Source organism: Carassius gibelio, chromosome A22 (genome assembly GCF_023724105.1).
Source record: "Carassius gibelio isolate Cgi1373 ecotype wild population from Czech Republic chromosome A22, carGib1.2-hapl.c, whole genome shotgun sequence".
In the NCBI taxonomy this organism is placed as follows: domain Eukaryota; kingdom Metazoa; phylum Chordata; class Actinopteri; order Cypriniformes; family Cyprinidae; genus Carassius; species Carassius gibelio.
The window spans coordinates 16,761,367-16,784,652 of NC_068392.1; the positions used below are offsets into that span (position 1 = coordinate 16,761,367).

Genomic DNA, 23,286 nt, shown 5'->3' on the forward strand with positions numbered 1-23,286 from the left:
AATATGGTATAACTAGATGTTCAATTTCAAATTCAGAGAGTTGATTCGCTGTCTGAAGTGGTATATGGATCGATCAGCAGAAGTTGTTAGACAGGACCACATCCAGGAAGCCATGAGGGTAAGACTCTGTCATGTTTCCACGTGTGCTGTATAACCACAGAGACAGAAATCAAGAGAAAAAAACTTGCTTGAAATCATATGGTGGCCACTGTCCAATAAACAGCTTCAGCTTTAACAGAAACTAGAACAAATAGTACACTTACCTAAGAAGTTTCAATGCAGTCCTCAAAGGACCTTTACTAATAAACTTGCTCAAGGAAATGTTTCTGAGATTTCTCATTCACTCACTGTACAGTTTTGTTAAGATGTATTGCCATCACTGCTTTGATTGGTGGTTCATTTTTTTTTTTTGACAGTACCCTCATATTAAAATGTCAAGCACTGTAAAGGTACAGAGAAATTATACTTCAGTTTAAGTGTGGGTGCTGCGTCAAAAATTTCAAAAGTATCTAGCCAAACACATACTTGAGTGAAAATAAGAAAAGTTTCCTCTTTTAATTGTATTTATATATTCAGAAGCAAAACCTTTTATCTCAGCATTTGTAATTGGCTTTTGAAAGACACGGGAGCCATCCATTTAGTCATCATAGTATTTAAAACTTACTGCTTTGAATCAAAAAATTGCTTTTTTTTTTTTTTTTTAGTTTCATTAGCACCCGAGTTAAGTATAAGTACACATTTCCCAAAGTGATCAAATGTGAAAAACTTTTTTTAACTTAATTTGTCTTCAACGTACAAGCACAGGGGCTGTCCGTACTGATTGTACTTCAAGTTTTTTAAGGACTTTTATAGCGTAAACATTGAAAAGCTAGGACACCTGCAGACATTTTCAGGGTACACATCACCTGAAAATCTTCTTACAGGCTCTAGAGTACCTGTTTAAATTCATCGTCCAGTCACGGATCCTCTACTCCCGGGCCACCTGTGGGATGGAGGAGGACCAATTTCGGGCCAGCATCCAGGAGCTTTTCCAATCCATCCGTTTCGTGCTCAGTCTGGACAGCCGCAGCTCTGAGACACTCATTTTCACCCAGGTCAGATATAAACTCAAAAACTGTCCACATTTCCTGTTTATGCACATTTCCATTTATAAGGAGATACTACCTAAAGAAACAATCTGATGTATAAGAATAACTGTGTCAAAAATAAAAAGCATAAAATGACTAGGAGTGTGATGTAATGGATGAATGGTTTGTTACTGAGCACTTTTATATAAATTAGTTTATCAATTTAAACCTTAAATTGGTTTAATTGAGGAACTAAGTAAAAATGACAAAAGATCAAGGTGGTCTAATGTGTTTGAAAATAAAAGGTTCAAGAAGTAACTAGTTGATGATCTCCAAATCCACAGTTGTTGACCCAAGATCAAAGCTGTTTCCTTGAGGCCCAGGTTTGTTTAGTCTTCTATGAGACTGATGCGTCTGTCTATCTCTGACCTAAACAAGTTGCACATCTAAGCTGTTTAGACACCCCCATCTCAAGAAAAATCCTTTGAACTTATTTCTTAGATAGAGCGATTTGCGATCAGACGAAACAAGCTTTTTTTTCACTTCAGATTGTTTGCTCAGTGAAGTAGATGTCAAATGTTCTGAAGGTGTCAGATTTGAAGAACACAAGACAAGAGGATTTAAGATGAAAATCGACAGACACCAAGACAGAAAGCCACCAAACAAGTTCTTGAGATACTGTAGTATCATTAGTCACTAGATTATATTACATCGTGTGAAGATGGTGTGAATGGTAAGTGTCACTATGATGCTGGGATGTTGTGGGTGGTTTCCAGGCCATTGTTACTCTGTGTGCTTTCTGAGGTGTTCTGTGTCAAACTAGCTCTCCTCTCTTTTCTGTCCCCTCCATAGTTTATCATTCATGCGCTCAGAAAGGTATTATTAAATTCTGGATCCGCCAGGAACCTAGGGAAAAAAAATTGTCTGTGCTTTGATTAATCAATGTCTGGACACAGTGCAGTCCCTCCTGCCCACAGTTCTTGCTCAAATGGTTTAATGAAGATTTAGTCGTCTTTGGTTTTTGTTGACTTAATGTTTTCCTGAATTGTCCCATATTGTACCTTTTGTGGGCTTTTCCTATCCCTTCCCTTTATCTTGACCCAATCCTGCCAAACCTCATTGTACCCCCTAGGGTCCCCAGCCAACTACAGGACAAGCCACTACCAACCAGGGCAACTGCTTGCAGCCATTGAGCTGTAATTCCCCACGGCCCTCTCAGCTGTCTGTAAGTAGATTTGCCCCACAGTAATAGAACGGAGACTCCCTCACAACCCAACCCAAAGCCAAAGCCTAAAACATCTACCATCATATACAACCACTCAGTACCTTTCCAGAACACCAGACCCCAACATGAACCAACAACCCAAACAAATTGACCAACACCAACAAATGGTTCTCTATGATTCCAGTGCATCTTCCACTGCGTTCTTTGACGTGTTTCTTGGTTTTGAATGCTGTGTTTGACACCAAATCTTTTCCTGCACAAAGTCAACTCCTTTCCAAATGCCCACATTATTCACCTTTGCTCTTCAGTTGCACTGAACCGGGGACCAGAGATCACCTTGCCTGCAGTGGCTCGTACTTTTGGGCTGATGAGCAAAGTGGTTATGGGAAGTCCTCAGAAGCAAGAGATGTAATGGACCTTTGAATTAAGTAATATCCAAGGCCAAGGTTTTTGACTATGACTGTGACCGAGAGGTTTTCAACCCTGCTCCCAGAGACACACTGTCCTGTAAAAATTAGTTCCAACCTACTCCAACCCACCTGCCTGTAATTGTCAAGTGACCCGAAGACCTTGCTTAGTTGGTTTAGGTTTGTTTGATTAGTGTTTGAGCTAAACCATAAGTGATCTCTCATTTGTTTGGCATCTTCTTGAAATACATTTGTGACTAAATCTCTAATCTACCAAGTAACCACGAGCTGCTGATGAAGCCTCCCTGTTACTTCACCTCTTGCTTTGTGGGTGATGTCCATCCCATCTTTGGCCAACACGTCCTACATATCTTGTTTTATCTTAAGGGAAACACAAACGATGATCAAATTGTAAAAGTCAACCTTTCTTTCTCTGGTCTCTTCCCATATTTTCAGGCTGCCCTACTCAACTCTTTCCCAGCTATTTTTGACGAGCTTCTCCAGATGTTCACAGTACAGGAAGTGGCAGAGTTTGTGAGAGGAACTCTGGGTAGCATGCCTAGTACGGTCCACATCGGTCAGTCCATGGATGTGGTCAAGCTGCAGTCCATTGCTCGGACTGTGGATAGCAGGCTTTTCTCCTTCCCAGGTATTTCTTAAAGAATTGTTTCACTCTCTAATGTGTAAAATTGTACCTTTTAGAGGTACAACACCTTGCCATTGAGGCAGTAATCTCAAAAGAACATCTTTGTGCCTTATTTACTCCTAGTAGTACCTTAAGGAGGTACGTATTACTTCTCTAAAGTACTAATGTGCACATTTTATGGTTAGATAAGGTACAAAGGTGCCCCTTTTATGGGTACTGCCACGTTGACAAGCTGTAGTACCTCTGAAAGGTATCATTTTTGCACATGTTTTATGACAGTGTAAATGTCTGAAATCTTAATCAGGTGAATTGAGTTAATAACCTCTCTCTGTCTGTTTACACAGAATCAAGGAGAATTCTCCTTCCTGTTGTTCTCCATCACATTCATCTGCATCTGCGGCAACAGAAGGAGCTTCTGATTTGCTCGGGAATCCTGAGCAGCATTTTCTCCATTATTAAGAGCAGCTCACTGGTACACTGGTACACATCAAAATTTTGAACATCCTGCTTATGACTTTGGTTAAGGAGGCAATGTTTCTCTTTTCCCATCTGCAGGAGAGCTCTGTGCAGGAGGAGGTAGAGATGATGGTGGAGAGTTTGTTGGATGTGTTGTTGCAGACGCTTTTGGCCATCATGAGTAAATCTCAGTCTCAGGAGGCGGTAAGAGGGCAGCGCTGTCCACAGTGCACGGCTGAGATCACTGTTAGTAACTAACAAATCTGATATTCTACTTCTTTCCTTCCCCCCATCCCTCTTCTCCTCCACCTGCTTGGCTGCATCCCTACTGAGGTCTTTTCTTCATCTTCTGTGTCTTTCCCAGCATCTTTCTGGAACTCTACTTTCTTTGACTACAGAGTGCAACAGTCAGGTTCTGAAAGTAAAATCACATTAATTTTCTTTATTGAGAAATTCATTTTTAAAGATAACATTCAAATTGCCCAAATAGATCTACCTCAAGCTCCAACATGAATCATACCAAATTAATGCAATAAACCGACAAAACGTGAGTATTTATATTTGAATATCTGACCATTACTGTAACTTAAATATAAAATTAATCACTGTTGCTCTCTCTCTCTCTCTCTCTCTCTCTCTCTCTCTCGTTCATGTTCATGTCTGTTTATTATGTCTCTCACACTCACTCACTGACTCACACATAATACAATATGTCTTTATGTGGGCGAATTTCACGAAAACTGCAAATAAAATGCATATTTCAGGACAAAAGAAAATTAAGCTTCTGTTTAGGATCATTACTTTCTTTTGTGTAATTTTCTTAATGCAAAATGTATTTTTCTTTTCATTGTTGCATGAAATATAACCCTGATCTTTCCTGACAGGTTTCGTGAGACTCACCAATGCATGTTTGTTCTTACGTTTCTTACATTTAGACTGTTGTAACACCTGCTAAGAAGGCTAAGATAAACAGTAAACTACTAGAACACAAACATGCTCTTATCTGCACTTTGATTTATGGGTTTGCATCCTATAATATACTTTTGCTTGCTAAATGTTAATGTTTTTTATGCATTCATCATAGAAAGCTTTTAAACTTAAACCCAGATGAACTTATATCATGTCTCTGTGTATAAGTAGTTAAAAGAAAGCATGGTATTATCAGACGGGATAATTAAATTAGACTAAACTGCATCTTTTGATAGTGTTACAAATTTGCAAACATTGTCTGAGTTGTTTTAGCACCTGGGTCTTTAAAATGCAGAAAAAGTGCACAAATGAATCCTCCATGTGGATCCATGCCCAGTTAAAATCATTTGATCACTGTTTGATGAACTACTGCTGAAATATGTTTAATATTCTGTGGCTGATAATTATTTAGGTAAAAAAACACTGACATTTGTAAGTCTGTCACATTCTACAAAGAACGTCATTTGCATGGCATTTACGGGAATGGTTGCCCGAAGAAGGATGACAATGACCTAATATAAAAATGCATATTGTGCTTGCTTTAATTGGATTGTGGGTGGTTGGTGAATCAGACATAAGAGTTTTGTGCTAAAATACTATGCTCTAGTCTCACATAGCCAGACTTTTGATTAAGAACAAAAGTCTAGTCCACATTGGAGTTAAAACTGGCCAAGAACTGCCCTCAAGTGAATTATATCAACTGATTAAAAAAGTTGTGTAAAGCCAGCTAGTCAGATTAGAACCGTTTATTTCAGCCAGCCTTTTCATTTTTGTGTGTAATATGCATCAGAAATTTAGTGAACAGACTGTAGGTGGTCCGTGGCATGCCGTCTGAAGTGCCACAACTCTTTAGTGAATTCGTCCCACAGTGTCTTCACGTCTCTCCTTCATTCTGCTTCCCCGCTCCCTTTGGATGCATTTGATTGGCTGTTTGATTGCCAAATAAACAGATCGATTGGCTCACAAGGACTTGCCCACTTTCTGATTGGCAGGGGGAGTATGTGTCCTGTTTGTTGTCCCTCTTGCGTCAGATGTCGGACATTCATTTTCAACACCTAATGGACAACTTCCAAAGCAAAGAGGAGCTAAAGGTGAACCGTCTCATAAATTTCAGATATCAAGCATCTAAATAATTTATATTGTTGCTTAAAGGTTAAGTTTTTAAATGTTAAATGTTAAAAATGTTTTCTTCTTACACATCTTATACAATCCCATCTCTTGCAGGAGTTCTTGCTGAAGATTTTCTGTGTATTCAGAAACCTGATGAAGCTCAGTATATTCCCACGTGACTGGAACGTCATGAGACTGCTGACCAGCAAGTGAGAATTGATCAATTTTTTTTTCCCTTTTCTACCTTATTCTTGTTTCTTCCAAAGCAGTTATTAAATTTTATTAAAAAATTATATATATATATATATATATATATATATATATATATATATATATATATATATATATATATATATATATATTTGGCTCAAGACATATTATTTTGGTTTGAATAAACATTTTTAAATAACATATATGGTATAATATAATGTATTTCTCCAGATAGATCATATTTTTAGTACTTGTAAAGTGTCTTTAAAATTAAGGTAAAGCCACTTTCAATATTAATGTCACTGCATTAGATATTGTTTTAACAGAGCACTTTTCAAGCAAAAATATACTCTACTCTTTATTTTTTAAGAAAGTAATGTTGTTCTCCAGCATGGATGCATGAAATGTGACTGTTTAGCAAAGAAGGAAAAAATAAAATACAAATAATATATATATATATATATATATATATATATATATATATATATATATATATATACAGAAAGAGAGAGAGAGAGACCATCAAATATTTATACTCTACTCTATGCTCTGTTTTTCTAATTATACCTTTTCTTTCTTGCAGTATCATTGTGAGCACAACTCAGTATTTGTCGCCTGCCCTTCATAAAAGTTTTACAGATGCTGACTTTGATTTTAAGGTGTGTTATTGTGATGAACCACAGAATCCCTGGCACTAAAACACACATTAAACATAAATATAATTTTCAAACCCTCACACATGCTTTTTCTGAAAATCACATTTCACATGCACACAAACGTGCTTCATGTGGGACTTCACGATGTCCTGCTGTTGGACACTCTTGGCTCATTCTAATCCACTCTAATGAAGCTCTCCTCCCTGATCAAAACAGATGGTGCCACTAACCAGGGAGATTGGCTCTGAAAAGTTCAAATCTACTGAATTATTAATGAAGGTTATCTTTGAGAGAAAAACATGGCCCTGTCTACAAGGGTGGGCTTTCACTGGATATCCCATAATAAATAAATAGACCATTGTGGAGCAACTTAAATCCGGAATCTAATGTAAACTGCTTAGGATGGTTAATAGACATTGGTAGATCGCTTTGGCCACTGAAGCCATGTAAAACTTATTCAGCATATTGTAAATTATATTAATTGACATCCTTAAGAAATGTTTACATTACTGAAATTATGGTTAAATTACACAGGCAAAAAAGGTTCATTGTCACAGTCAATAGTGTAGCTGTATGAAGCACAGCTCAAATGAAGGAAATTTGAAACCGAGCACTTTTCTGTTGGTCAACGTAGCAAAGTCACATGACCAACTGAACCCTTTTGTGAAATCTGCATGGAGAAATCTTTCGCAAAGTTCCCAATTCTGTAGGTTCCTATTGAAATGACAGGTTTTTATCAACAAAAATGTATAATAGAAATAGTTTCATATGCAAAATAATAGATGGGTGTGGCTTCCTTTCTGTAAAAGGGGACTAGGACACGGCCCACCCAGGAATCAATAGGTGTGTTCGAGCCAATGTAGAGCATCTTAAATCCGGAATCTAATCTGAACTGGTTAAGGTACTTAATAGTCATAGGTAGATTAGTTGGTCTATTGAAGCCCTGCTAAAACTGAAATCAGATTCTTATAACAGCATGGATATAAAAATTTCAACTGACACCCTTAAGGTGTGGTCAGTTTCCCAGGGATACTAGATCCTGTCAACAAAAATGTACAGAGCAATGGTGAATGTGACCTTACCATTAATGTTCAAACAATAGTCCAGAATAGTTCAATATGAAAAATAATTGGGAGGCGTGAGGGGGGGCTTAAACTTTTGAAGACTTCCCACCAAATAATATGTCATTAGTGTATATCCAAGGTATTGGCAACATGAATTATATAAATTTTCCTTCAAAACTTTATAAAGATCTCTATTAAAGACACATGGCAGCACATAGAGTCTCACAGTAGCATCACTAAACCTTTTTGTTGCTTTTTCTGTCAGGTGTGGAATTCGTACTTCAGTCTGGCAGTGTTGTTTATCAACCAGCCCAGTCTACAGCTGGAGACTCTGACACCAGTCAAGCGGAAGAAGGTCTTTGACAAGTAAGCTTAAAGTATTGCTTAAAAACACTACGAATAAATCAACATGTCATTGTTTCTAAATGCATGCAGATTGTAAAGTTTTTACACCACATGCTTTCATTGTAAATTATATTTTTTAAGAACAAAAATCCAAATAACTTTCACAAATGTCATGTCACAAATGCTGTCAGCAGAGCTTAAGTTGTATTTCACCCAGATATTCCTTAAAATATTAAACAAATAATAATTTGAGTATGGTAGCGTGGGCTAATCCATGTTAAATCCATCTGGAGTACATGCAACATTGCTTTGTATTCCATCTTTTCTGGCTAGTTCATCCTCCTTTTCTTGTTAATCTCATGATTAATAGATACCTGTTCCTTCAGTTACTGGTTAAATACTCAAATACAAAAAAGCCTTAGATGCAGAAATGCACGCAAGACTTCTGCACGGCATGCAAGATAGATGATCACCCTGTGAGTTTGTTGGGAGGGTCGATTCATCTCTCTGCTTCTCCTTTTTACATTTATGATCTTCAGCCCAGCATGTGGCTCTTCTGTTCTTATAAGTCTAGTATGTTTAATAAATGCTGTTTGTAGATTCCTGCATGGGTTTTTTGTTTTTTGTTGTCTTTGCAGGTATGGTGATATGAGGGTCATGATGGCTTATGAACTGTTTAGCATGTGGCAGAACTTGGGTGAGCGTTTTGATTCTGTCTCTGTCCTTTGACTCCGTTTCATTCTTTTTTTTCCTGCATTTCTCTGCACACGCACAGAAACACAAACGCAAACATCCACTTCCTCTAGAAAAGCAGTACTGACCTCTAGAGGTAGAAAAAGGTACCACACTGCAGAAATTCACGGTAACTACTACAAGGTGTTGCTGCAAGTTTGGGTACATTTATGCCACAGGGTTTTTAAAATGTTTAATTTTTAAATAAAATATTTCAGATCTTTCTTTCATGTAAAGCTCACTCATCTTCTTACATAAACCCAGACATTCAGTCATTAACAATAAAGAGCCACCATTAAAACAATAAAAATAAAAGAAGACTGCATAATTACAATTTGCTTGGTTTGGCTACAGGTGAGAACAAGATCCACTTCATACCAGGAATGATTGGCCCTTTTCTGGGTGTGACGCTTGTACCACAAAATGAAGTTCGAAATATAATGATCCCCATCTTCCATGATATGATGGACTGGGAACAGAGAAAGAACGGCAACTTCAAACAGGTCCATTATACCTGCTTCTGCTTTTCTGTATTTTCTTGGCTTTTTTCTGTTTCTCTTAACCTGAGTTATGTTCCAGGGAAACCAAAGAATATGATTATGATTTATTTTCACTCTTAATGCAACCATAAATAATAAATGATAAATAATAGTAAATGGAAAACAGTAATGTATTTATTTAATAAAACATAGCTTAAAAGTTATTTTGATTGTTTTTTATAGCAGCATCCATTCTTGGGGATTCGAGTGGCACCAAATGACAAAAACAATTTAATTTCTGAAAACATAAACAATATCACTAAAGAAATATTACTTAAAATTGTGACCCATTTCATTATAAGCACATAATTCAGTTCATGTTTCCGGTGCAGGTGGAGGCAGAACTGATAGACAAACTGGACAGTCTGGTGTCTGAAGGCAAAGGAGACGAGAATTACAGAGAACTCTTCAGTTTGCTGTAAGTGCGCAAACACACACACAAACACACACACACTCCCTCTACCTTCTCCACTGACACGCACAGCTACACATCCAGCTGTCTGAGTACTCTTGTTATAACCTGAGTGTCTCTGATTTGCCTTGTGCTGCGGGATTATTAGAACTCAGCTGTTTGGGCCATACCCCAGGTAAGAGGAAAATAATCCTGTTCAACCTGTCAGATGCCGCTAAAACAGATCTTCCATTGCAAGCCCCTGTTTTATCTTCAGGCCATTAAGTGCCCTTAAATAATTATATATATGTGTGTGTGTGTGTGTGTGTGTGTGTGTGTGTGTGTGTGTGTGTGTGTGTGTGTGTGTGTTGTTTATGTCTAGTCTGCTGGAGAAGATCGAGCAGGAGACCTGGAGGGAGACAGGCGTGTCTTTCGTCACATCTGTCACGCGCCTCATGGAGAGACTGCTGGACTACAGGTAAAACTCTCCTTCTAGTGTCTTTAGATAAATGTAAGTGTTATTTTAATATTATTTATATACTTTTAGAGTGTTATATATGTTAGCTGTTATTTGCATATTTTGGCTTTTCATTTTAATTATACCGTATTTTTCGGACTATAAGTTGCAACTGAGTATAATTCGCATCAGTCCAAAAATACGTCATGATGAGGAAAAAAAAATATGAGTTGCACTGGACTATAAGTCGAATTTATTTAGAACCAAGAACCAAGAGAAAAAATTACCGTCTCCAGCCGCGAGAGGGCGCTCTATGCTGCTCTTTGCTCCTATAGTCTACCACTGAGCAGCATAGAGCGCCCTCTCGCGGCTGGAGACGGTAATGTTTTCTCTTGGTTTATGTCTCTTAGTTCATTTCTCTTTGTTCGTGTCAAATTAATTTTGATAAATAAGTCGCACCTGACTATAAGTCGCAGGACCAGCCAAACTATGAAAAAAAGTGCCACTTATAGTCCGGAAAATATGGTAGGTTACATTTTTGTAATTGTATTTTTTTATTTATTTTTTTTATTTTATTTAATTTATTGTGGCTGCTGACTTAAACAAGAAGTGCCGATTTGACTGACTTGTAAAATGAATAAAAACTCATTATTGTTGTGCAGCATTTAGCGATCAGTAAATTGTATGTAAAATTCTTCTGATAGTATTACTGATAGTAATAGTAACCAAACAGTTTCAAATCGAAGTTCTTCTCATTTTTGTTTGCAAATGTGCATCATATGGCCCATATATGGTCAGTGGGCGTGGCTTGAGGGGACGTGTCTAATTCAACTTCCTGTTTCTTGTGTCGGCAGAGATTGCATGAAAGGTGATGAGACAGAAAACAAGAAGATCGGTTGCACTGTTAACCTGCTGGTGAGTCTTGCCCTTTATTCAGTCCACTGTCAGCCTAATATATGCAATGTGGCATTTTTGCAATTAACCAAAAGTAACCTGATGATCACATAATCTCATTTTGTAGAATTTCTACAAGTCGGAGATTAATAAGGAGGAGATGTACATCAGATACATTCACAAGCTGTGCGACATGCACCTGCAGGCTGAAAACTACACAGGTGAGGCATGATTCAGAGTTAAGTAACATAGACACACTTAAAATCACACCAAAAGTGTTTTTATGTTTAAAAAGCACAAGAAGCAGGGCATTGGAATGAGTAAGTTTTTTTTAAGTTAAAGGGATAGTTCAGTTTTTTAATATCACTCTGATCGTATTCATCTGAGAAGAACAAAGTCATACACATCCAGGATGGCTTGAGGATGAATAAAACATGGGGTAATTTTAATTTTTGGGTGAACTATCCCTTTAAACCTTTGAATACATAAGGCTTAAAAAGTACACATTTTATCACTACGTACTGTATTTTTCCTGGCGATCGAACCCATGACCTTTGTGTTGCTAGCACTATGCTCTACAAGAGTATTTGAACTTTATCAACCGTTGTGTCTCACAGAGGCGGCGTTTACGCTCCTGCTGTACTGGGAGCTGCTCCACTGGGAGGAAAGGCCCCTCCGGGAGTTCCTGCACTATCCTGCGCAGAGCGAATGGCATCGCAAAGAGGGGCTCTGTCGTAAGGTCATCCACTACTTCAACAAGGGAAAGGTATTTACAGATACTGCTTTCTTTCAACAACGGCTTAACAGAATCGATCCACAATGATCCTCCACAGATGTATATTTGAAAAGAGCAAAAGATTGTCTGAAAAACGGTGAGCGGCAATAGTTGCTAAAGCAGGAATAGTCTATATTTGTTTTTAATGCAAATGGCTAACTTACAGACTCCATTCACACTTTTGTAGATAATTTCAGCTTTTCTGCAAACCCTGGGACACTGAAAACACTGTCATCATGTGAAAAGCTCACAGCGCTTCATTCTGAAATGCTTAGTTTAGCAGATTACTTACAGTACTTAGAATTGCAAAGCAGCCTTGGATTTGGTAATTGTGCTAAAACATTTCACATTCTCAGGCATAATTACTCTTAATAAACAAAAAAGTTACCGGCCAACATGCAAGTAAACATTTTGTATACTTAACAATTCCAGTTTTACCTAGTGAGTGTTCATTTTAGACCCTGACTCTGCACATTTGTGCTACTTCCGACAACTTTTAATCCTTATAAAGAAAGTCAGTGCAGTTCAAAAACAACAAAGGATCTCGTTGACTTTAATTGTAAGATTTATAAGTAAAAAAACTCCTTTTGAATTGTTAAAGTTGCAATGAAACTGAAGTAGCCATATATCTGTTCTTCCGTATTATTACATAAATCCAAATATAATTGAAAAGGACAAAAATATAAGGCGGGACTTGGTTCTGTGCAATGATTTTTGATTGGATGTTTGAGAAGTGGGAGTGGAATTAACATTTGAATAAACATTACAAGGTCCAAAAATTTCCATTTCGTGTCAAATTTTACATTTTTAACATTCAAAATTAAACTCTAATTTCTTTAATTTTTCAACCTATTATGAGTTCTTTCTTGTGTTGAACACAAGAGAAGATATTCTGAACGATGTTGGTAACTAAACATTTGATGGTAGCCATTAACTTCCATAGTATTTAGTTACCAACATCTATCAAACAAAATATCTTCTTTTGCGTTCAACACAAGAAAGAAACTCTTACAGGTTTGGAACAAGTAGAAGGTATGTAAATGATGACAGAATTCTCATTTTTGGGTGAACTTTCCCTTTAATTCTCATAAACACTTGTCAGAAAACAAAGTGCAAACTAAGTGTGATGTGGCATTTCTTTCTATAAACCAAACTAAAACTCGTCATGCCAGAACTGATGGAGTTTCTTATCTAGAAATGAAAATCTAGTTAGTTTTAAACTGCATAAACTCTTCTGTTCTTGTTCTGTTGTCAGTGTTGGGAGTACGGCATCCCGCTGTGCCGGGAACTAGCCTTCCAGTACGAGTCCCTGTACGATTATCAGAGTCTCAGCTGGATACGGGTCAGTGCTTTTTGATGAAAATGTGAATACTGTATATGAACAGAGATTATATAACAGCACTTTGAGTGGACCGCACAGCTATTAATGTACTGTTATGTATTATGCTCAGAAGGAGGTCAACACTGAGTGAATATTTAGCTCCTTCCTTCTTTACAGAAAATGGAGGCAGCATATTATGACAACATCATGGAGCAGCAGCGACTAGAGCCGGAGTTCTTCAGGGTGGGATTTTATGGCCGGAAGTTTCCCTTCTTCCTCAGGGTGAGCTATTGCGATATTTACATGCTCTGTTTGTTTGTAATAATTGTAACGATACAATTAAGGGATTGCTTTTCGTTTAAAATAAATATATAAGAAAAAAACAACAACAACAAATTAAATAGTATATATTTATTTGTGGATTTTTCTTTCTTTCCATACAGAATAAGGAGTTTGTCTGTCGAGGGCATGACTATGAGAGACTCGAAGCCTTTCAGCAAAGGATGCTGGGAGAATTTCCACAAGCGATCGCCATGCAGCACCCAAATCAACCAGATGAGGGGATTTTACAGGGAGATGCCCAGTGTATCCTTTGCCATAAAAAGATGGTTTCGGGGTTTTGTAACAGAAAGGGAAAGGAAATTGATTTGTGTATGTGTGTGTTTGTGTGTATGTATGTATGTGTGTGTGTATATATATATATATATATATATATATATATATATATATATATATATATATATGTGTGTATGTATATATATATATATATATATATATATATATATATATATATATATATATATATATATATATATATATATATATATATATATATATATATATATATGTGTATGTATATATATATAGTGTATATGAAAATAAATGTTCAACCAAGAGAGAAATGTTGTTTAAATAAGAGTAATTTTCGTTTAAATAGGTAATAGGTAGGTAATAGGTAATTACATAAATAAATAAATTCTAATTTACATTTATACTACTCTGAATTAAGTTTAAACATAAAAATGTTACTTTCATGTAGTCATTAATTTATATTTAAAATACATTTTAATATAGTTTTGCATAAAAAAAAAAAAAAAAAAAAAAAAAAAAAAATATATACTACCTGAACACTTTCAAAATTCAAATTGAAACTTTCAAGAAGTCATGAAGTGACATTATCTTTTGTGGCTGATTTCTCATCCAAGTTCGATGTCCAATTATTATGTGATTAATTTGATAAATTAATCGCCACATCGATTGAAAACACACACACACACACACACACACACACACATATATATGTATATAGCAACGTTCACTCTGATAAGATCATTTTTGTGTTTTGTGTTTGTTTAAACATTTTACTGTAATTGTTACAATACATTTTTGTTTTCCAAAAGTCTATATCACTTGTAAGTAAAAGAGTAGCTTGAAAATTCTGCAAAAACTTTTTTTTTCTTTTTTTTTTTTTTTTTTTTTTTTGCTTTGCACAGACAATAATTAAATAAATAAATAAAATTAAGTTTAAAAATAATAGACAAATGTGCAACTCTTTTTTTTTTTTTTTTTAAGGTTTCTGTCCTTTTAAACCACTTATTTGTAATATAGTAGCTGTTTGTCCTTCATGTAAAGCTCCGTAGACCTCCAGATCTACGCTGTGACTCCAGTTTCAGAAAACATGGATGTGCTGCAGATGGACCGCGTGCCGGACCGCATCAAGAGCTTCTACAGAGTCAATAATGTCCGCCGCTTCCGCTACGACCGGCCCTTCCACAAGGGCCTGAAAGACAAGGACAACGAATTTAAGGTGAATTTGAAGTTCTTCTCTAGGACACTAGTGAATAAATGACTTCAGCGTCACGTGTACGATGAAGTTTTATCATGTGTGTGTGTTCTCAGAGTCTCTGGATCGAGCGGACAACACTCATCCTGACCCACCCTCTGCCCGGCATCTCTCGCTGGTTTGAGGTGGATAAGCGTGAGCTGGTGCGTGACTCATCCAAACCAAAGCTGAATGTATCATCAACATAATGAGGCCACCATTTTAGTCTGTTTATTAAATCTTAAAATCAATCATTTGGAGCTGATAACCTCATGGGTAGCTGTCCAACACAATGCACTTTTTTTTTTTGTCTATGATTTTAAATAGATTTTAGACACAGAAGAACCGTTGGGTGAAGCGGTCATAGCTGTGCTGTGTCATGAATAAAACACAGCTGATGACCAATCAGAATCGAGGAATGGAACAAATCGTTTTATAAAAATAATAATAATAATAATAAAAGTTAAAAAAAAAATCTAAATTTGTACTGCGTAAACACTAAAGCCAATTTAAAGTTAAAATGTTAACTTATAAAAGATAAATAAAAAATAAATTTAAATAAAATAAAAATCATATTGAAATAAAAATTCAGAAGTTATGATTTTACATATATGTTTTTAATATGATTTTGCATAAATAATTATTCTATTACATTTAAATGTATACTACCCAAATATTCAGTATTTGGGAACGCAATTCAGACTGAAAAATTCAACTTTCAAAGAATTTCTCAAAGAGTGAGTCTCTCTAAACCCCTCCTTTCTGTTAGCCTGCTCTGCTCTGATTGGTCAGATGGCCTAGTCTGTTGTGATTGGTCTAGGGCATACAGCGGTGTCGGAAACGATACGCCTATTTCAATAGTTCAGTATTTTAAACGCTCTATAGAAAATATAAACATCTATTATTTATCGTACTTACAGGTTGTGATTCAGTGGAGCCAGCTGGTCCAAATAAACAAAATACTGATCCATCTTTAAACAGCAAGCGTTTTGTGAATCCCTCATTGAACTCCCCGAAATTAGAGAAGCAGTCGTCATGTAGAATGACGTGTTTGTGGCGGGGGGTCAAGTTGTTTATTGCCAGCCAACGTAGAACATAGGCGAGAATTGTGCGAATATGTTACCATGTGACGTGTAGCCATCACGTAAGTGGGAATCGAACTAAAGACTCGTTTCGTCAGTTATTTATTTTGGGAGACAATAACTTTATTTATCGTGCATTTTCAGCACTATAGCTATGCAGATCGTTCACAGCTACAATACACACTGCATGAAAGGCAATAATGTAAATGGCATAATAGGGGCACTTTAAATAAATAAATACTACTCAATTACTAAACTCATAAAGAATAGTTTTCTAATAGTGTCCATATATTGTACGGATCTACTGAACAGAAACTGTAACGTACATTCAGAGTACCTGTGTTTACCTTGTGTATGTCCTGTATTGTAGATTGAGGTTAGTCCGCTGGAGAACGCCATATATGTGGTGGAGAACAAGAACCAGGAGCTGCGCACCCTGATCAGTCAGTACCAGCACAAGCAGCTTCACGGAAACATCAACCTGCTCAGCATGTGCCTCAACGGGGTGATCGACGCCGCCGTCAACGGAGGAATCGCTAGATACCAGGAAGTCAGTGCACATTTGAACAAGTGTTGAAAAGAACGTGGTTTCTCTTGGCAGAGATGTTTATTATGCTTTAGAAAGCTCACACTAGCAGAGCCGCCTCTTCATTTTCAGCTTTTTGTTGCCCAAATGTGTGATCATCAACAGCTCGGTATTCATCCAAAAGAATGGTTTCATAATAAGTTTGTCGACTGTTTTTATGCCAGGCGTTCTTCGATAAAGAGTACATTAGCAGTCACCCGGAGGATACAGAGAAGATCACCCAACTTAAGGATCTGATGCAGGAACAGGTGAGCGCCTCTTTATTTTAACCACTCAGAAGAGATTTATAAACATCAGATAATCGTTCTTACTGAATGAACCGCACAGGTTCATGTCCTCGGCGTGGGTCTGGCTGTCCACGAGAAACTGGTGCATCCAGAAATGCGTCCCCTGCACAAGAAGCTGATCGATCAGTTCCAGATGATGAGGAGCAGCCTCTGTCATGTGAGACCTCACATCTGCTTCTCAAGGATTTGATACATTTTATGGCCAAATAATCCAAATTTAGATACAGACCCAGATAAATCAAAATGCATTTTAGTTTGATCGCAGCTATGTTGGCTTATCTATCAACCTGCAGATAACCCTAGTGAGCACGAAGAAAACCCTGAAATGCAAAACAACTAGCATAAAACATGCCACCATTGGCAAAATCTTAAACATGCTAGCAACATAAAACATACTAGCAGTTACATAGCAATCACTCAGAGCAACTTCTTAGCATTTGCCTAGCTTGAAACTTCAAACTGGTCTTCAGACTTCAAGCTTGTATAACTACTTCAAACTTTGTGTTTTCTCAAGCCAGCATCAAGTTTTGACTTGACTAACATTTTTATTTAGTTTATTATTATATTTTAATATAATTTATAAATGCAATAAAAAAAGAAATGATTGCTATTATTATTATTTATTTATTTTTTATTTATTTTTTTTGTCTTTTAGTCCATGTCTGTTAGTTTTGGGTAATTGATATATTATTCTATCCCTACAAACTGACATTGTTTAGTAAAATCCGCCAAAAATATTGATGACTCATCATGCACTCATCAAATATTTGTCCAATCAAAATCTTTCTAGATTAGGAATATTCAAATTGCACCTGTGATGTAATTTACTCGCCGGTTATGACCAATAATGACCGAACCTTACCCAAACCTGAATGAATAGGAAACTTTTGGAATTTATTTCACAGGGATTTTTAAAATACATTTAACTTTTCTCACATTATTCTTTGCACCGATTCATTATCAAAGACTGTTTTTGTAAGCTATATTAAGTATGAGCTGGCATGAGCGCAGACAGTGTGGATATTCAGAGTAGTGTTTCTATGTGGCCCTGCAGGGTCTGCCCGGTCTGGATAAATTGAGTCCGGCCTGCTCAGGGTCCAGCACCCCACGCAGCATCCTCGCCACCCAGAGTCCCATGAGTCCTGAGAGTATTAAGCTCATGCACCGGCACAGGTCAGTCCAACCACACAGACACAGTTACCCATGCACACAGATATATTGTGTATAAACTATGTACTGTATACATGCCCGAGTTTGTATTAGAACAAGAACAACATACTGTATAAAGATTTAAGGAATATTTCAAATCTGAATGCAACTGTAAAAGCATTTTTTACAATCTGATCTAAGAGTCAAAGTTATTTTCTTTGGAATTTAGCAGCACAATGCAGATGCTAGAGCATTTATTTATTTTGAACATATATATATGTTATGTTTATTTCATATATTTAGATAATCTATGAAATGTAAAATAAAATAAAATAAAAATAATTCTTCACAATTTTGCATTCAGAATTGTGATTTTAGAAATTCTTTCTTGAAATTTGGCACAAAATTGTGAGCCACTATCCAGTTTAGCTGGCAAAGACGCTCTGTATAAACCCATTTATGATACCCTGACCTATTACCTGCTTATTGTGGACTGTTTCAAAACTGTTTAACTTGGATATTCTATAACCTTTTCACTTTTATTATGCCTCTTTCCCATCTTTTGTGGAGTGTGTTGCGGCCATAACACTAAAAATAAAAGAAAACCAGATTTACAAAATATATTTAAGTTGCTCACTGAAAACATTGGAAATATTTTAACCGTACCTTTGTCAATTAAATGAAGGTTGAAGACAGTTAGCAAACCACAGATTCTTGATTTTAAAACATCCCAACTTTTCTGGAATTAGCTTTTATTATATTTCTATATATAGTTTTAGTACTTTTATGTTGTTTTGTCATTTTCGGTAGTTTGTTTATTTATGTTTTTTGTTTTTGTTTTTTTATAACTAATACCAAAAACTCTTTTTAATAGTTTGTTTACAATAACAACCTGAGTACAAATTGTGTATGTATAAACAGGATTTTATAAATATACTTTTACAGTGTATTATATTTATGTTTCCTGTGTGGCGCCTCATACTGCATATGTCACATTGTAATGAACGTGTGCAGTCTCTGTGTTCTACACGCGTATATGTGGGTTATAGAGAGAGATTCCTGTTCCCTGTGGACACAGCCCTTCCTCTCTCTTCACAAACACTCCTGGACCGTGTATTTCTCATAAACACGTGTACGCGCTCATGCTGCCCACTCTGAGCACACTAGCTTCAGCTCCACCACGTCTCTCTCACGTCTCTCTCTGTTTTTTCCTCTCTCTTCTTCTCTCTCTTCTGTCACTTTCCTCACACATGTTTGACATCTTTCTGTGTGCATGCTTTACTCTCCTCTTTCTCTTTTGTTTATTCGGTCTCCTTTTTCCGTTCATACTTGCATGGCTGCCTGTGTTCTACCACCCTACAATCTCTCTTTTCTTCATCTTGATTGATCTTCCTCATCCATGCATGTGTTCCCCGTTCTCCACTTCTCTTGCTTTTCTTTTCTACCCCTATATGCCCTAACCCAACCACCCCCCTCCCACCGTCTATCTCTAGCCCTCTGAATGTGTTGGGATCTGTCCGCCACTCCTCCTCTTCTCTCTCCTCTCACACTTCCAGTGAGATGGGAAACCTGCTCATCCTGACGGACGGTATGATGGAGCACCCGGAGGACCTCTACCGCATGCAGGTGAGCCACACAAGATCATAATACACACATATAATGTCAAGGTGCACCCTAGTGACCAAACAAAACACCCTAGCATCCACTTAAGTCTCTAGTGCACCTCTTCAGGCCAGGAGCGTGGGGTTTACTTGCTAAGCTCTTGCTAGCTGGCCTCCATTACAAACACCCCCTAAACAATCTGCCTAGTAACCATGCAGAACAGCCCATCAACCTTGCATCCTCCTATTAGTGTCAACCACTTACAACTTAACAATGCCTTAGAACACACTAAGATCTAGGTAATAATGCTCTAGCATTGCTTACCAACACCTTATCAGCCACCAATATAATCCAAACTAGCAACCACTCATAATATCCTAACAGCACCAGCATTAATGAACACTTGTAACTCATCTACAGCTATGCATAATCTACCAATACCTAAGCATTCCCTAAGAACCTAAACACCACCTAACAACATCCTGTCAGCACTTATTAGCATCCTACCAACCTCTCGCAAACACTTAATACTGTCCTAGTGATCAATGCTACAATATAACATCCACCTAGCAATTCCCTGGCAACCTATCAGAACACCGCTTAGCAACACCCTAGAAACCACCTTGATCATCCAACCAAGCAATACCCTAGTAACCACCTATAATATCTTAGCAATACCATAGAATTAGTGCACACTCATAGCAACCCAACGACCACCCATCACCTAGCAATACCCTGGCAACAACCTCCTAGAAACTGTTTATAACATTCTAGCACCACTTAGCAACCACCAATCGACTGCCTGGCAACGCTGTAGAAACCACTCACCTCCTAGCAACTCCCTGACAACTAGGGCTGCAAAGGGGTGGAAAATTTCCAGAAACTTCCCAAATGTTAAGAAAATTTGGAGGAATTTTGGGAAAGTTTGCAGAAACTTACTGGGAATTTTCCATCCTCTGCAACCTCGTAGAACACCCTAGCATCAGCATCACAAGAACCCTGTATCTGATCTATTAAAGTACTGTCCACCCTCCCAATGTTACATTTCAGCCCAGTCCATCATCGTCCAGTTTGAGTTCGACGCATTCAGCTCCGTCTCAGATGATCAACTCAGGGCACGGCAGCATCAGGGGTAAGTGCCAATAAACTTTTCATAATAACTCCAGGTTCAACCCTGAGTGTTTCCCAACCAATGTTTGAGAACATTAACTTACCATGGTGACACTCAGTGCTTCTAGCTTCACCTAAAAGAACAGCTCAGGTGAAATATGGCTTTACTAGTCTCAACTTAAAACGTAGAGATGTTTTTATTACTTTCTCTCCAGTTGGGTCCCCATCACTACCTGACAGATACAGACACAGCCGAGAGATGCTAATGCTCTTACCGCCGCACAGGGACCGTCCCAGCAGTGCCATGTACCCCAACATGACCGAGAACGGACAGGTATGTCTAACCACAAGACAGTTAATTAGAATTGTTTTGTTCTTTAATCCAGTAGCCAGACAGTTTGGTGATATGATGGCAGACATATAATATTAAAATACATTGTTTTTCTTTTACATTTGTCACTAGCCTACTAACCATCAGAGGGCTCTTTACCATCAGGTCATTGGTCCCTGCAAACCCTGCAGTGACCCCAATCTCTCTGTGGCTGATAAAGGTATGACTGGGTGTGTATGCTTCTCTGAACCAACAGTACTCCTCTATTCCTTCACAGTCCCACATTTCCATCAGATCAGGCTGAAATCCACAATACACACTGTGTCCGAAATCACATACTGTCTGAGCAGGTACTGCATCTGATGAAGAACGAACTTTGTGTCCGGTAGAAAGGATGTTCTGTGTAGGATGGGTCTTTGAATGCATGCAGTCCGATCATGAAACTCAGAATACTTATCCGTATGCATCACAGCTTCCCTTAATATTTGGAAACTGCACAAAATATGTCCAACGCTGGCCTAGGCTGGTTTGGAGCTGTTATAACTGGTTCATCAGCATAACCATGTGTAATACTAGTCTGGATAGTGTTTGTTTAGTGGGTTCTCCAGCTCAACGTAACTGGATGTTTGTGAATGTTTGGTAAGGACGTCTTGTTTGTTACGCCATCATCCAATCCTCAACATTTTAAGCAGGAATTCTTGAGGTACCTGACCTTCAGATGAGGATCCAGCGGGTCAGAAATGAAACCTGTATGTACTGTATAGTGATGGTGGACTTTGTCCTTTCTGGTAGTGTTGACAGCTCCCAGCAGCTGGAGTTTGGACAGTGGCACCAGGGACACTCTGCTGTTCCTCTCTGCTCATGTCGGGAGTGTGATGGCCCCACCAGTTCCCCCCCGCACCCTCCCTCCCGGTAAGAAACGACAATACCTTTTAAGGATTGGTTTCAATGAAGAGAAAGACATTTCATGAGACCATTCCTTTTACTTTTGTAATGTTATGAAAGACTAATGTTGTGTCACACAAGCTGATTTAACCAACGTTTGGAATGCATATCTCCCAAGGTGTTCATGGACTATTTGGCGGAATTTATTAAAACACGAAGCCGATAGAGTTAAGAAATCTAAGAAATCAAAAGGTGCCTGATTAAAATATCTGCTACATTGTTGAATTGTAGTGGAATCTTTATTACATTGGACTTGGCTTCGTTAAATATCCTCCTGTTGCTGCGTATTGAAGGACATAGTTGAAATACATCTCTAAGCTTAAATGCATTCGTAGAATCAAATGGGTTGTTGACAAATAAAAATATTTTACACACAATGTTTTTTTTTACACATTGTTCACTATTTGAATATTTTGTCTTATTTCATGTTAAAAAGACAAGAAAAAAATACTAGAGGTTGGGGGTATTGCTATTTTGTTTTGATAACAGTAATATTACACATCATCACATCAACTACGCAAATTTAACGTACTCCCTTTCACCCACCCTACATTGGACGTGTAGCATCCTGTCTTTCATTTAAAAAGTTTTTCCCACATTTGTTAATTTGCTGATCCATTGCTCCCCATTCCCTCTTTCCCACCAATTATTCTCTTCTGAACATCAGCCAAGTTCAGAAAAAATCCTTCCTAGTGCTTGCTGAGTGAATACGCATGTTGACGTGTGTTTGCGCGCAAGTGTGTACCGGCGTGTGCTCTTTCCAACCCTGGTTCTGTCCAACTGTGTCTCCCCTTTAGGACACTTCTCGATGCACTTTGATGCTTTCCACCACCAGATCAACGAACTCCCTCCAGCTCTCCCTGCGCGCTCTTTAAGAAAGGTATCCTCCACCTAGATGTGTCCTGTTAGTCCTCGTCATGCATGTCCACACTAGCATTCTGAGATTTCTTACGTCCTGTTGACCTCAGATGTCCCACAGTCAATACACCCTGAGATGAACTTTACTTGAGCCTGGTTTTGGGATATTTTTTGGTGTTTGGTAGCATGCTAAAGTGTTTTGGGTTCATATTATAATTGTTTCATATGCATTTGTAGTTTAGTTATTCTG

The 23,286-nt window shown here is 37.6% G+C and overlaps 1 protein-coding gene across 8 annotated transcripts in view; it reads left to right on the forward strand.

The window, feature by feature from the left end:
• Nucleotides 1-23,286, forward strand: part of LOC127943262 (dedicator of cytokinesis protein 3) — a 165,251-nt gene that overhangs the window by 135,951 nt on the left and 6,014 nt on the right. For 2 of the 8 annotated variants that reach the window (XM_052539586.1, XM_052539593.1), the window contains 32 exons: nucleotides 37-118; nucleotides 924-1,094; nucleotides 3,156-3,348; nucleotides 3,690-3,817; nucleotides 3,901-4,047; nucleotides 5,763-5,861; nucleotides 5,995-6,089; nucleotides 6,674-6,749; nucleotides 8,076-8,176; nucleotides 8,794-8,852; nucleotides 9,242-9,390; nucleotides 9,759-9,844; nucleotides 9,987-10,013; nucleotides 10,200-10,295; nucleotides 11,129-11,189; nucleotides 11,296-11,389; nucleotides 11,786-11,934; nucleotides 13,199-13,285; nucleotides 13,442-13,546; nucleotides 13,708-13,849; nucleotides 14,905-15,071; nucleotides 15,164-15,250; nucleotides 16,539-16,718; nucleotides 16,919-17,002; nucleotides 17,082-17,198; nucleotides 18,075-18,214; nucleotides 19,684-19,816; nucleotides 20,843-20,924; nucleotides 21,118-21,236; nucleotides 21,366-21,453; nucleotides 22,026-22,145; nucleotides 22,976-23,058. In XM_052539586.1, the coding sequence (XP_052395546.1) occupies nucleotides 37-118; nucleotides 924-1,094; nucleotides 3,156-3,348; nucleotides 3,690-3,817; nucleotides 3,901-4,047; nucleotides 5,763-5,861; nucleotides 5,995-6,089; nucleotides 6,674-6,749; nucleotides 8,076-8,176; nucleotides 8,794-8,852; nucleotides 9,242-9,390; nucleotides 9,759-9,844; nucleotides 9,987-10,013; nucleotides 10,200-10,295; nucleotides 11,129-11,189; nucleotides 11,296-11,389; nucleotides 11,786-11,934; nucleotides 13,199-13,285; nucleotides 13,442-13,546; nucleotides 13,708-13,849; nucleotides 14,905-15,071; nucleotides 15,164-15,250; nucleotides 16,539-16,718; nucleotides 16,919-17,002; nucleotides 17,082-17,198; nucleotides 18,075-18,214; nucleotides 19,684-19,816; nucleotides 20,843-20,924; nucleotides 21,118-21,236; nucleotides 21,366-21,453; nucleotides 22,026-22,145; nucleotides 22,976-23,058 (3,547 nt within the window). Of the gene's footprint in view, nucleotides 1-36; nucleotides 119-923; nucleotides 1,095-3,155; nucleotides 3,349-3,689; nucleotides 3,818-3,900; nucleotides 4,048-5,762; nucleotides 5,862-5,994; nucleotides 6,090-6,673; nucleotides 6,750-8,075; nucleotides 8,177-8,793; nucleotides 8,853-9,241; nucleotides 9,391-9,758; nucleotides 9,845-9,986; nucleotides 10,014-10,199; nucleotides 10,296-11,128; nucleotides 11,190-11,295; nucleotides 11,390-11,785; nucleotides 11,935-13,198; nucleotides 13,286-13,441; nucleotides 13,547-13,707; nucleotides 13,850-14,904; nucleotides 15,072-15,163; nucleotides 15,251-16,538; nucleotides 16,719-16,918; nucleotides 17,003-17,081; nucleotides 17,199-18,074; nucleotides 18,215-19,683; nucleotides 19,817-20,842; nucleotides 20,925-21,117; nucleotides 21,237-21,365; nucleotides 21,464-22,025; nucleotides 22,146-22,975; nucleotides 23,059-23,286 lie in introns of all 8 variants that reach the window. The other 6 variants (XR_008149612.1, XM_052539591.1, XM_052539587.1 and 3 more) reach the window with 6 other exon arrangements.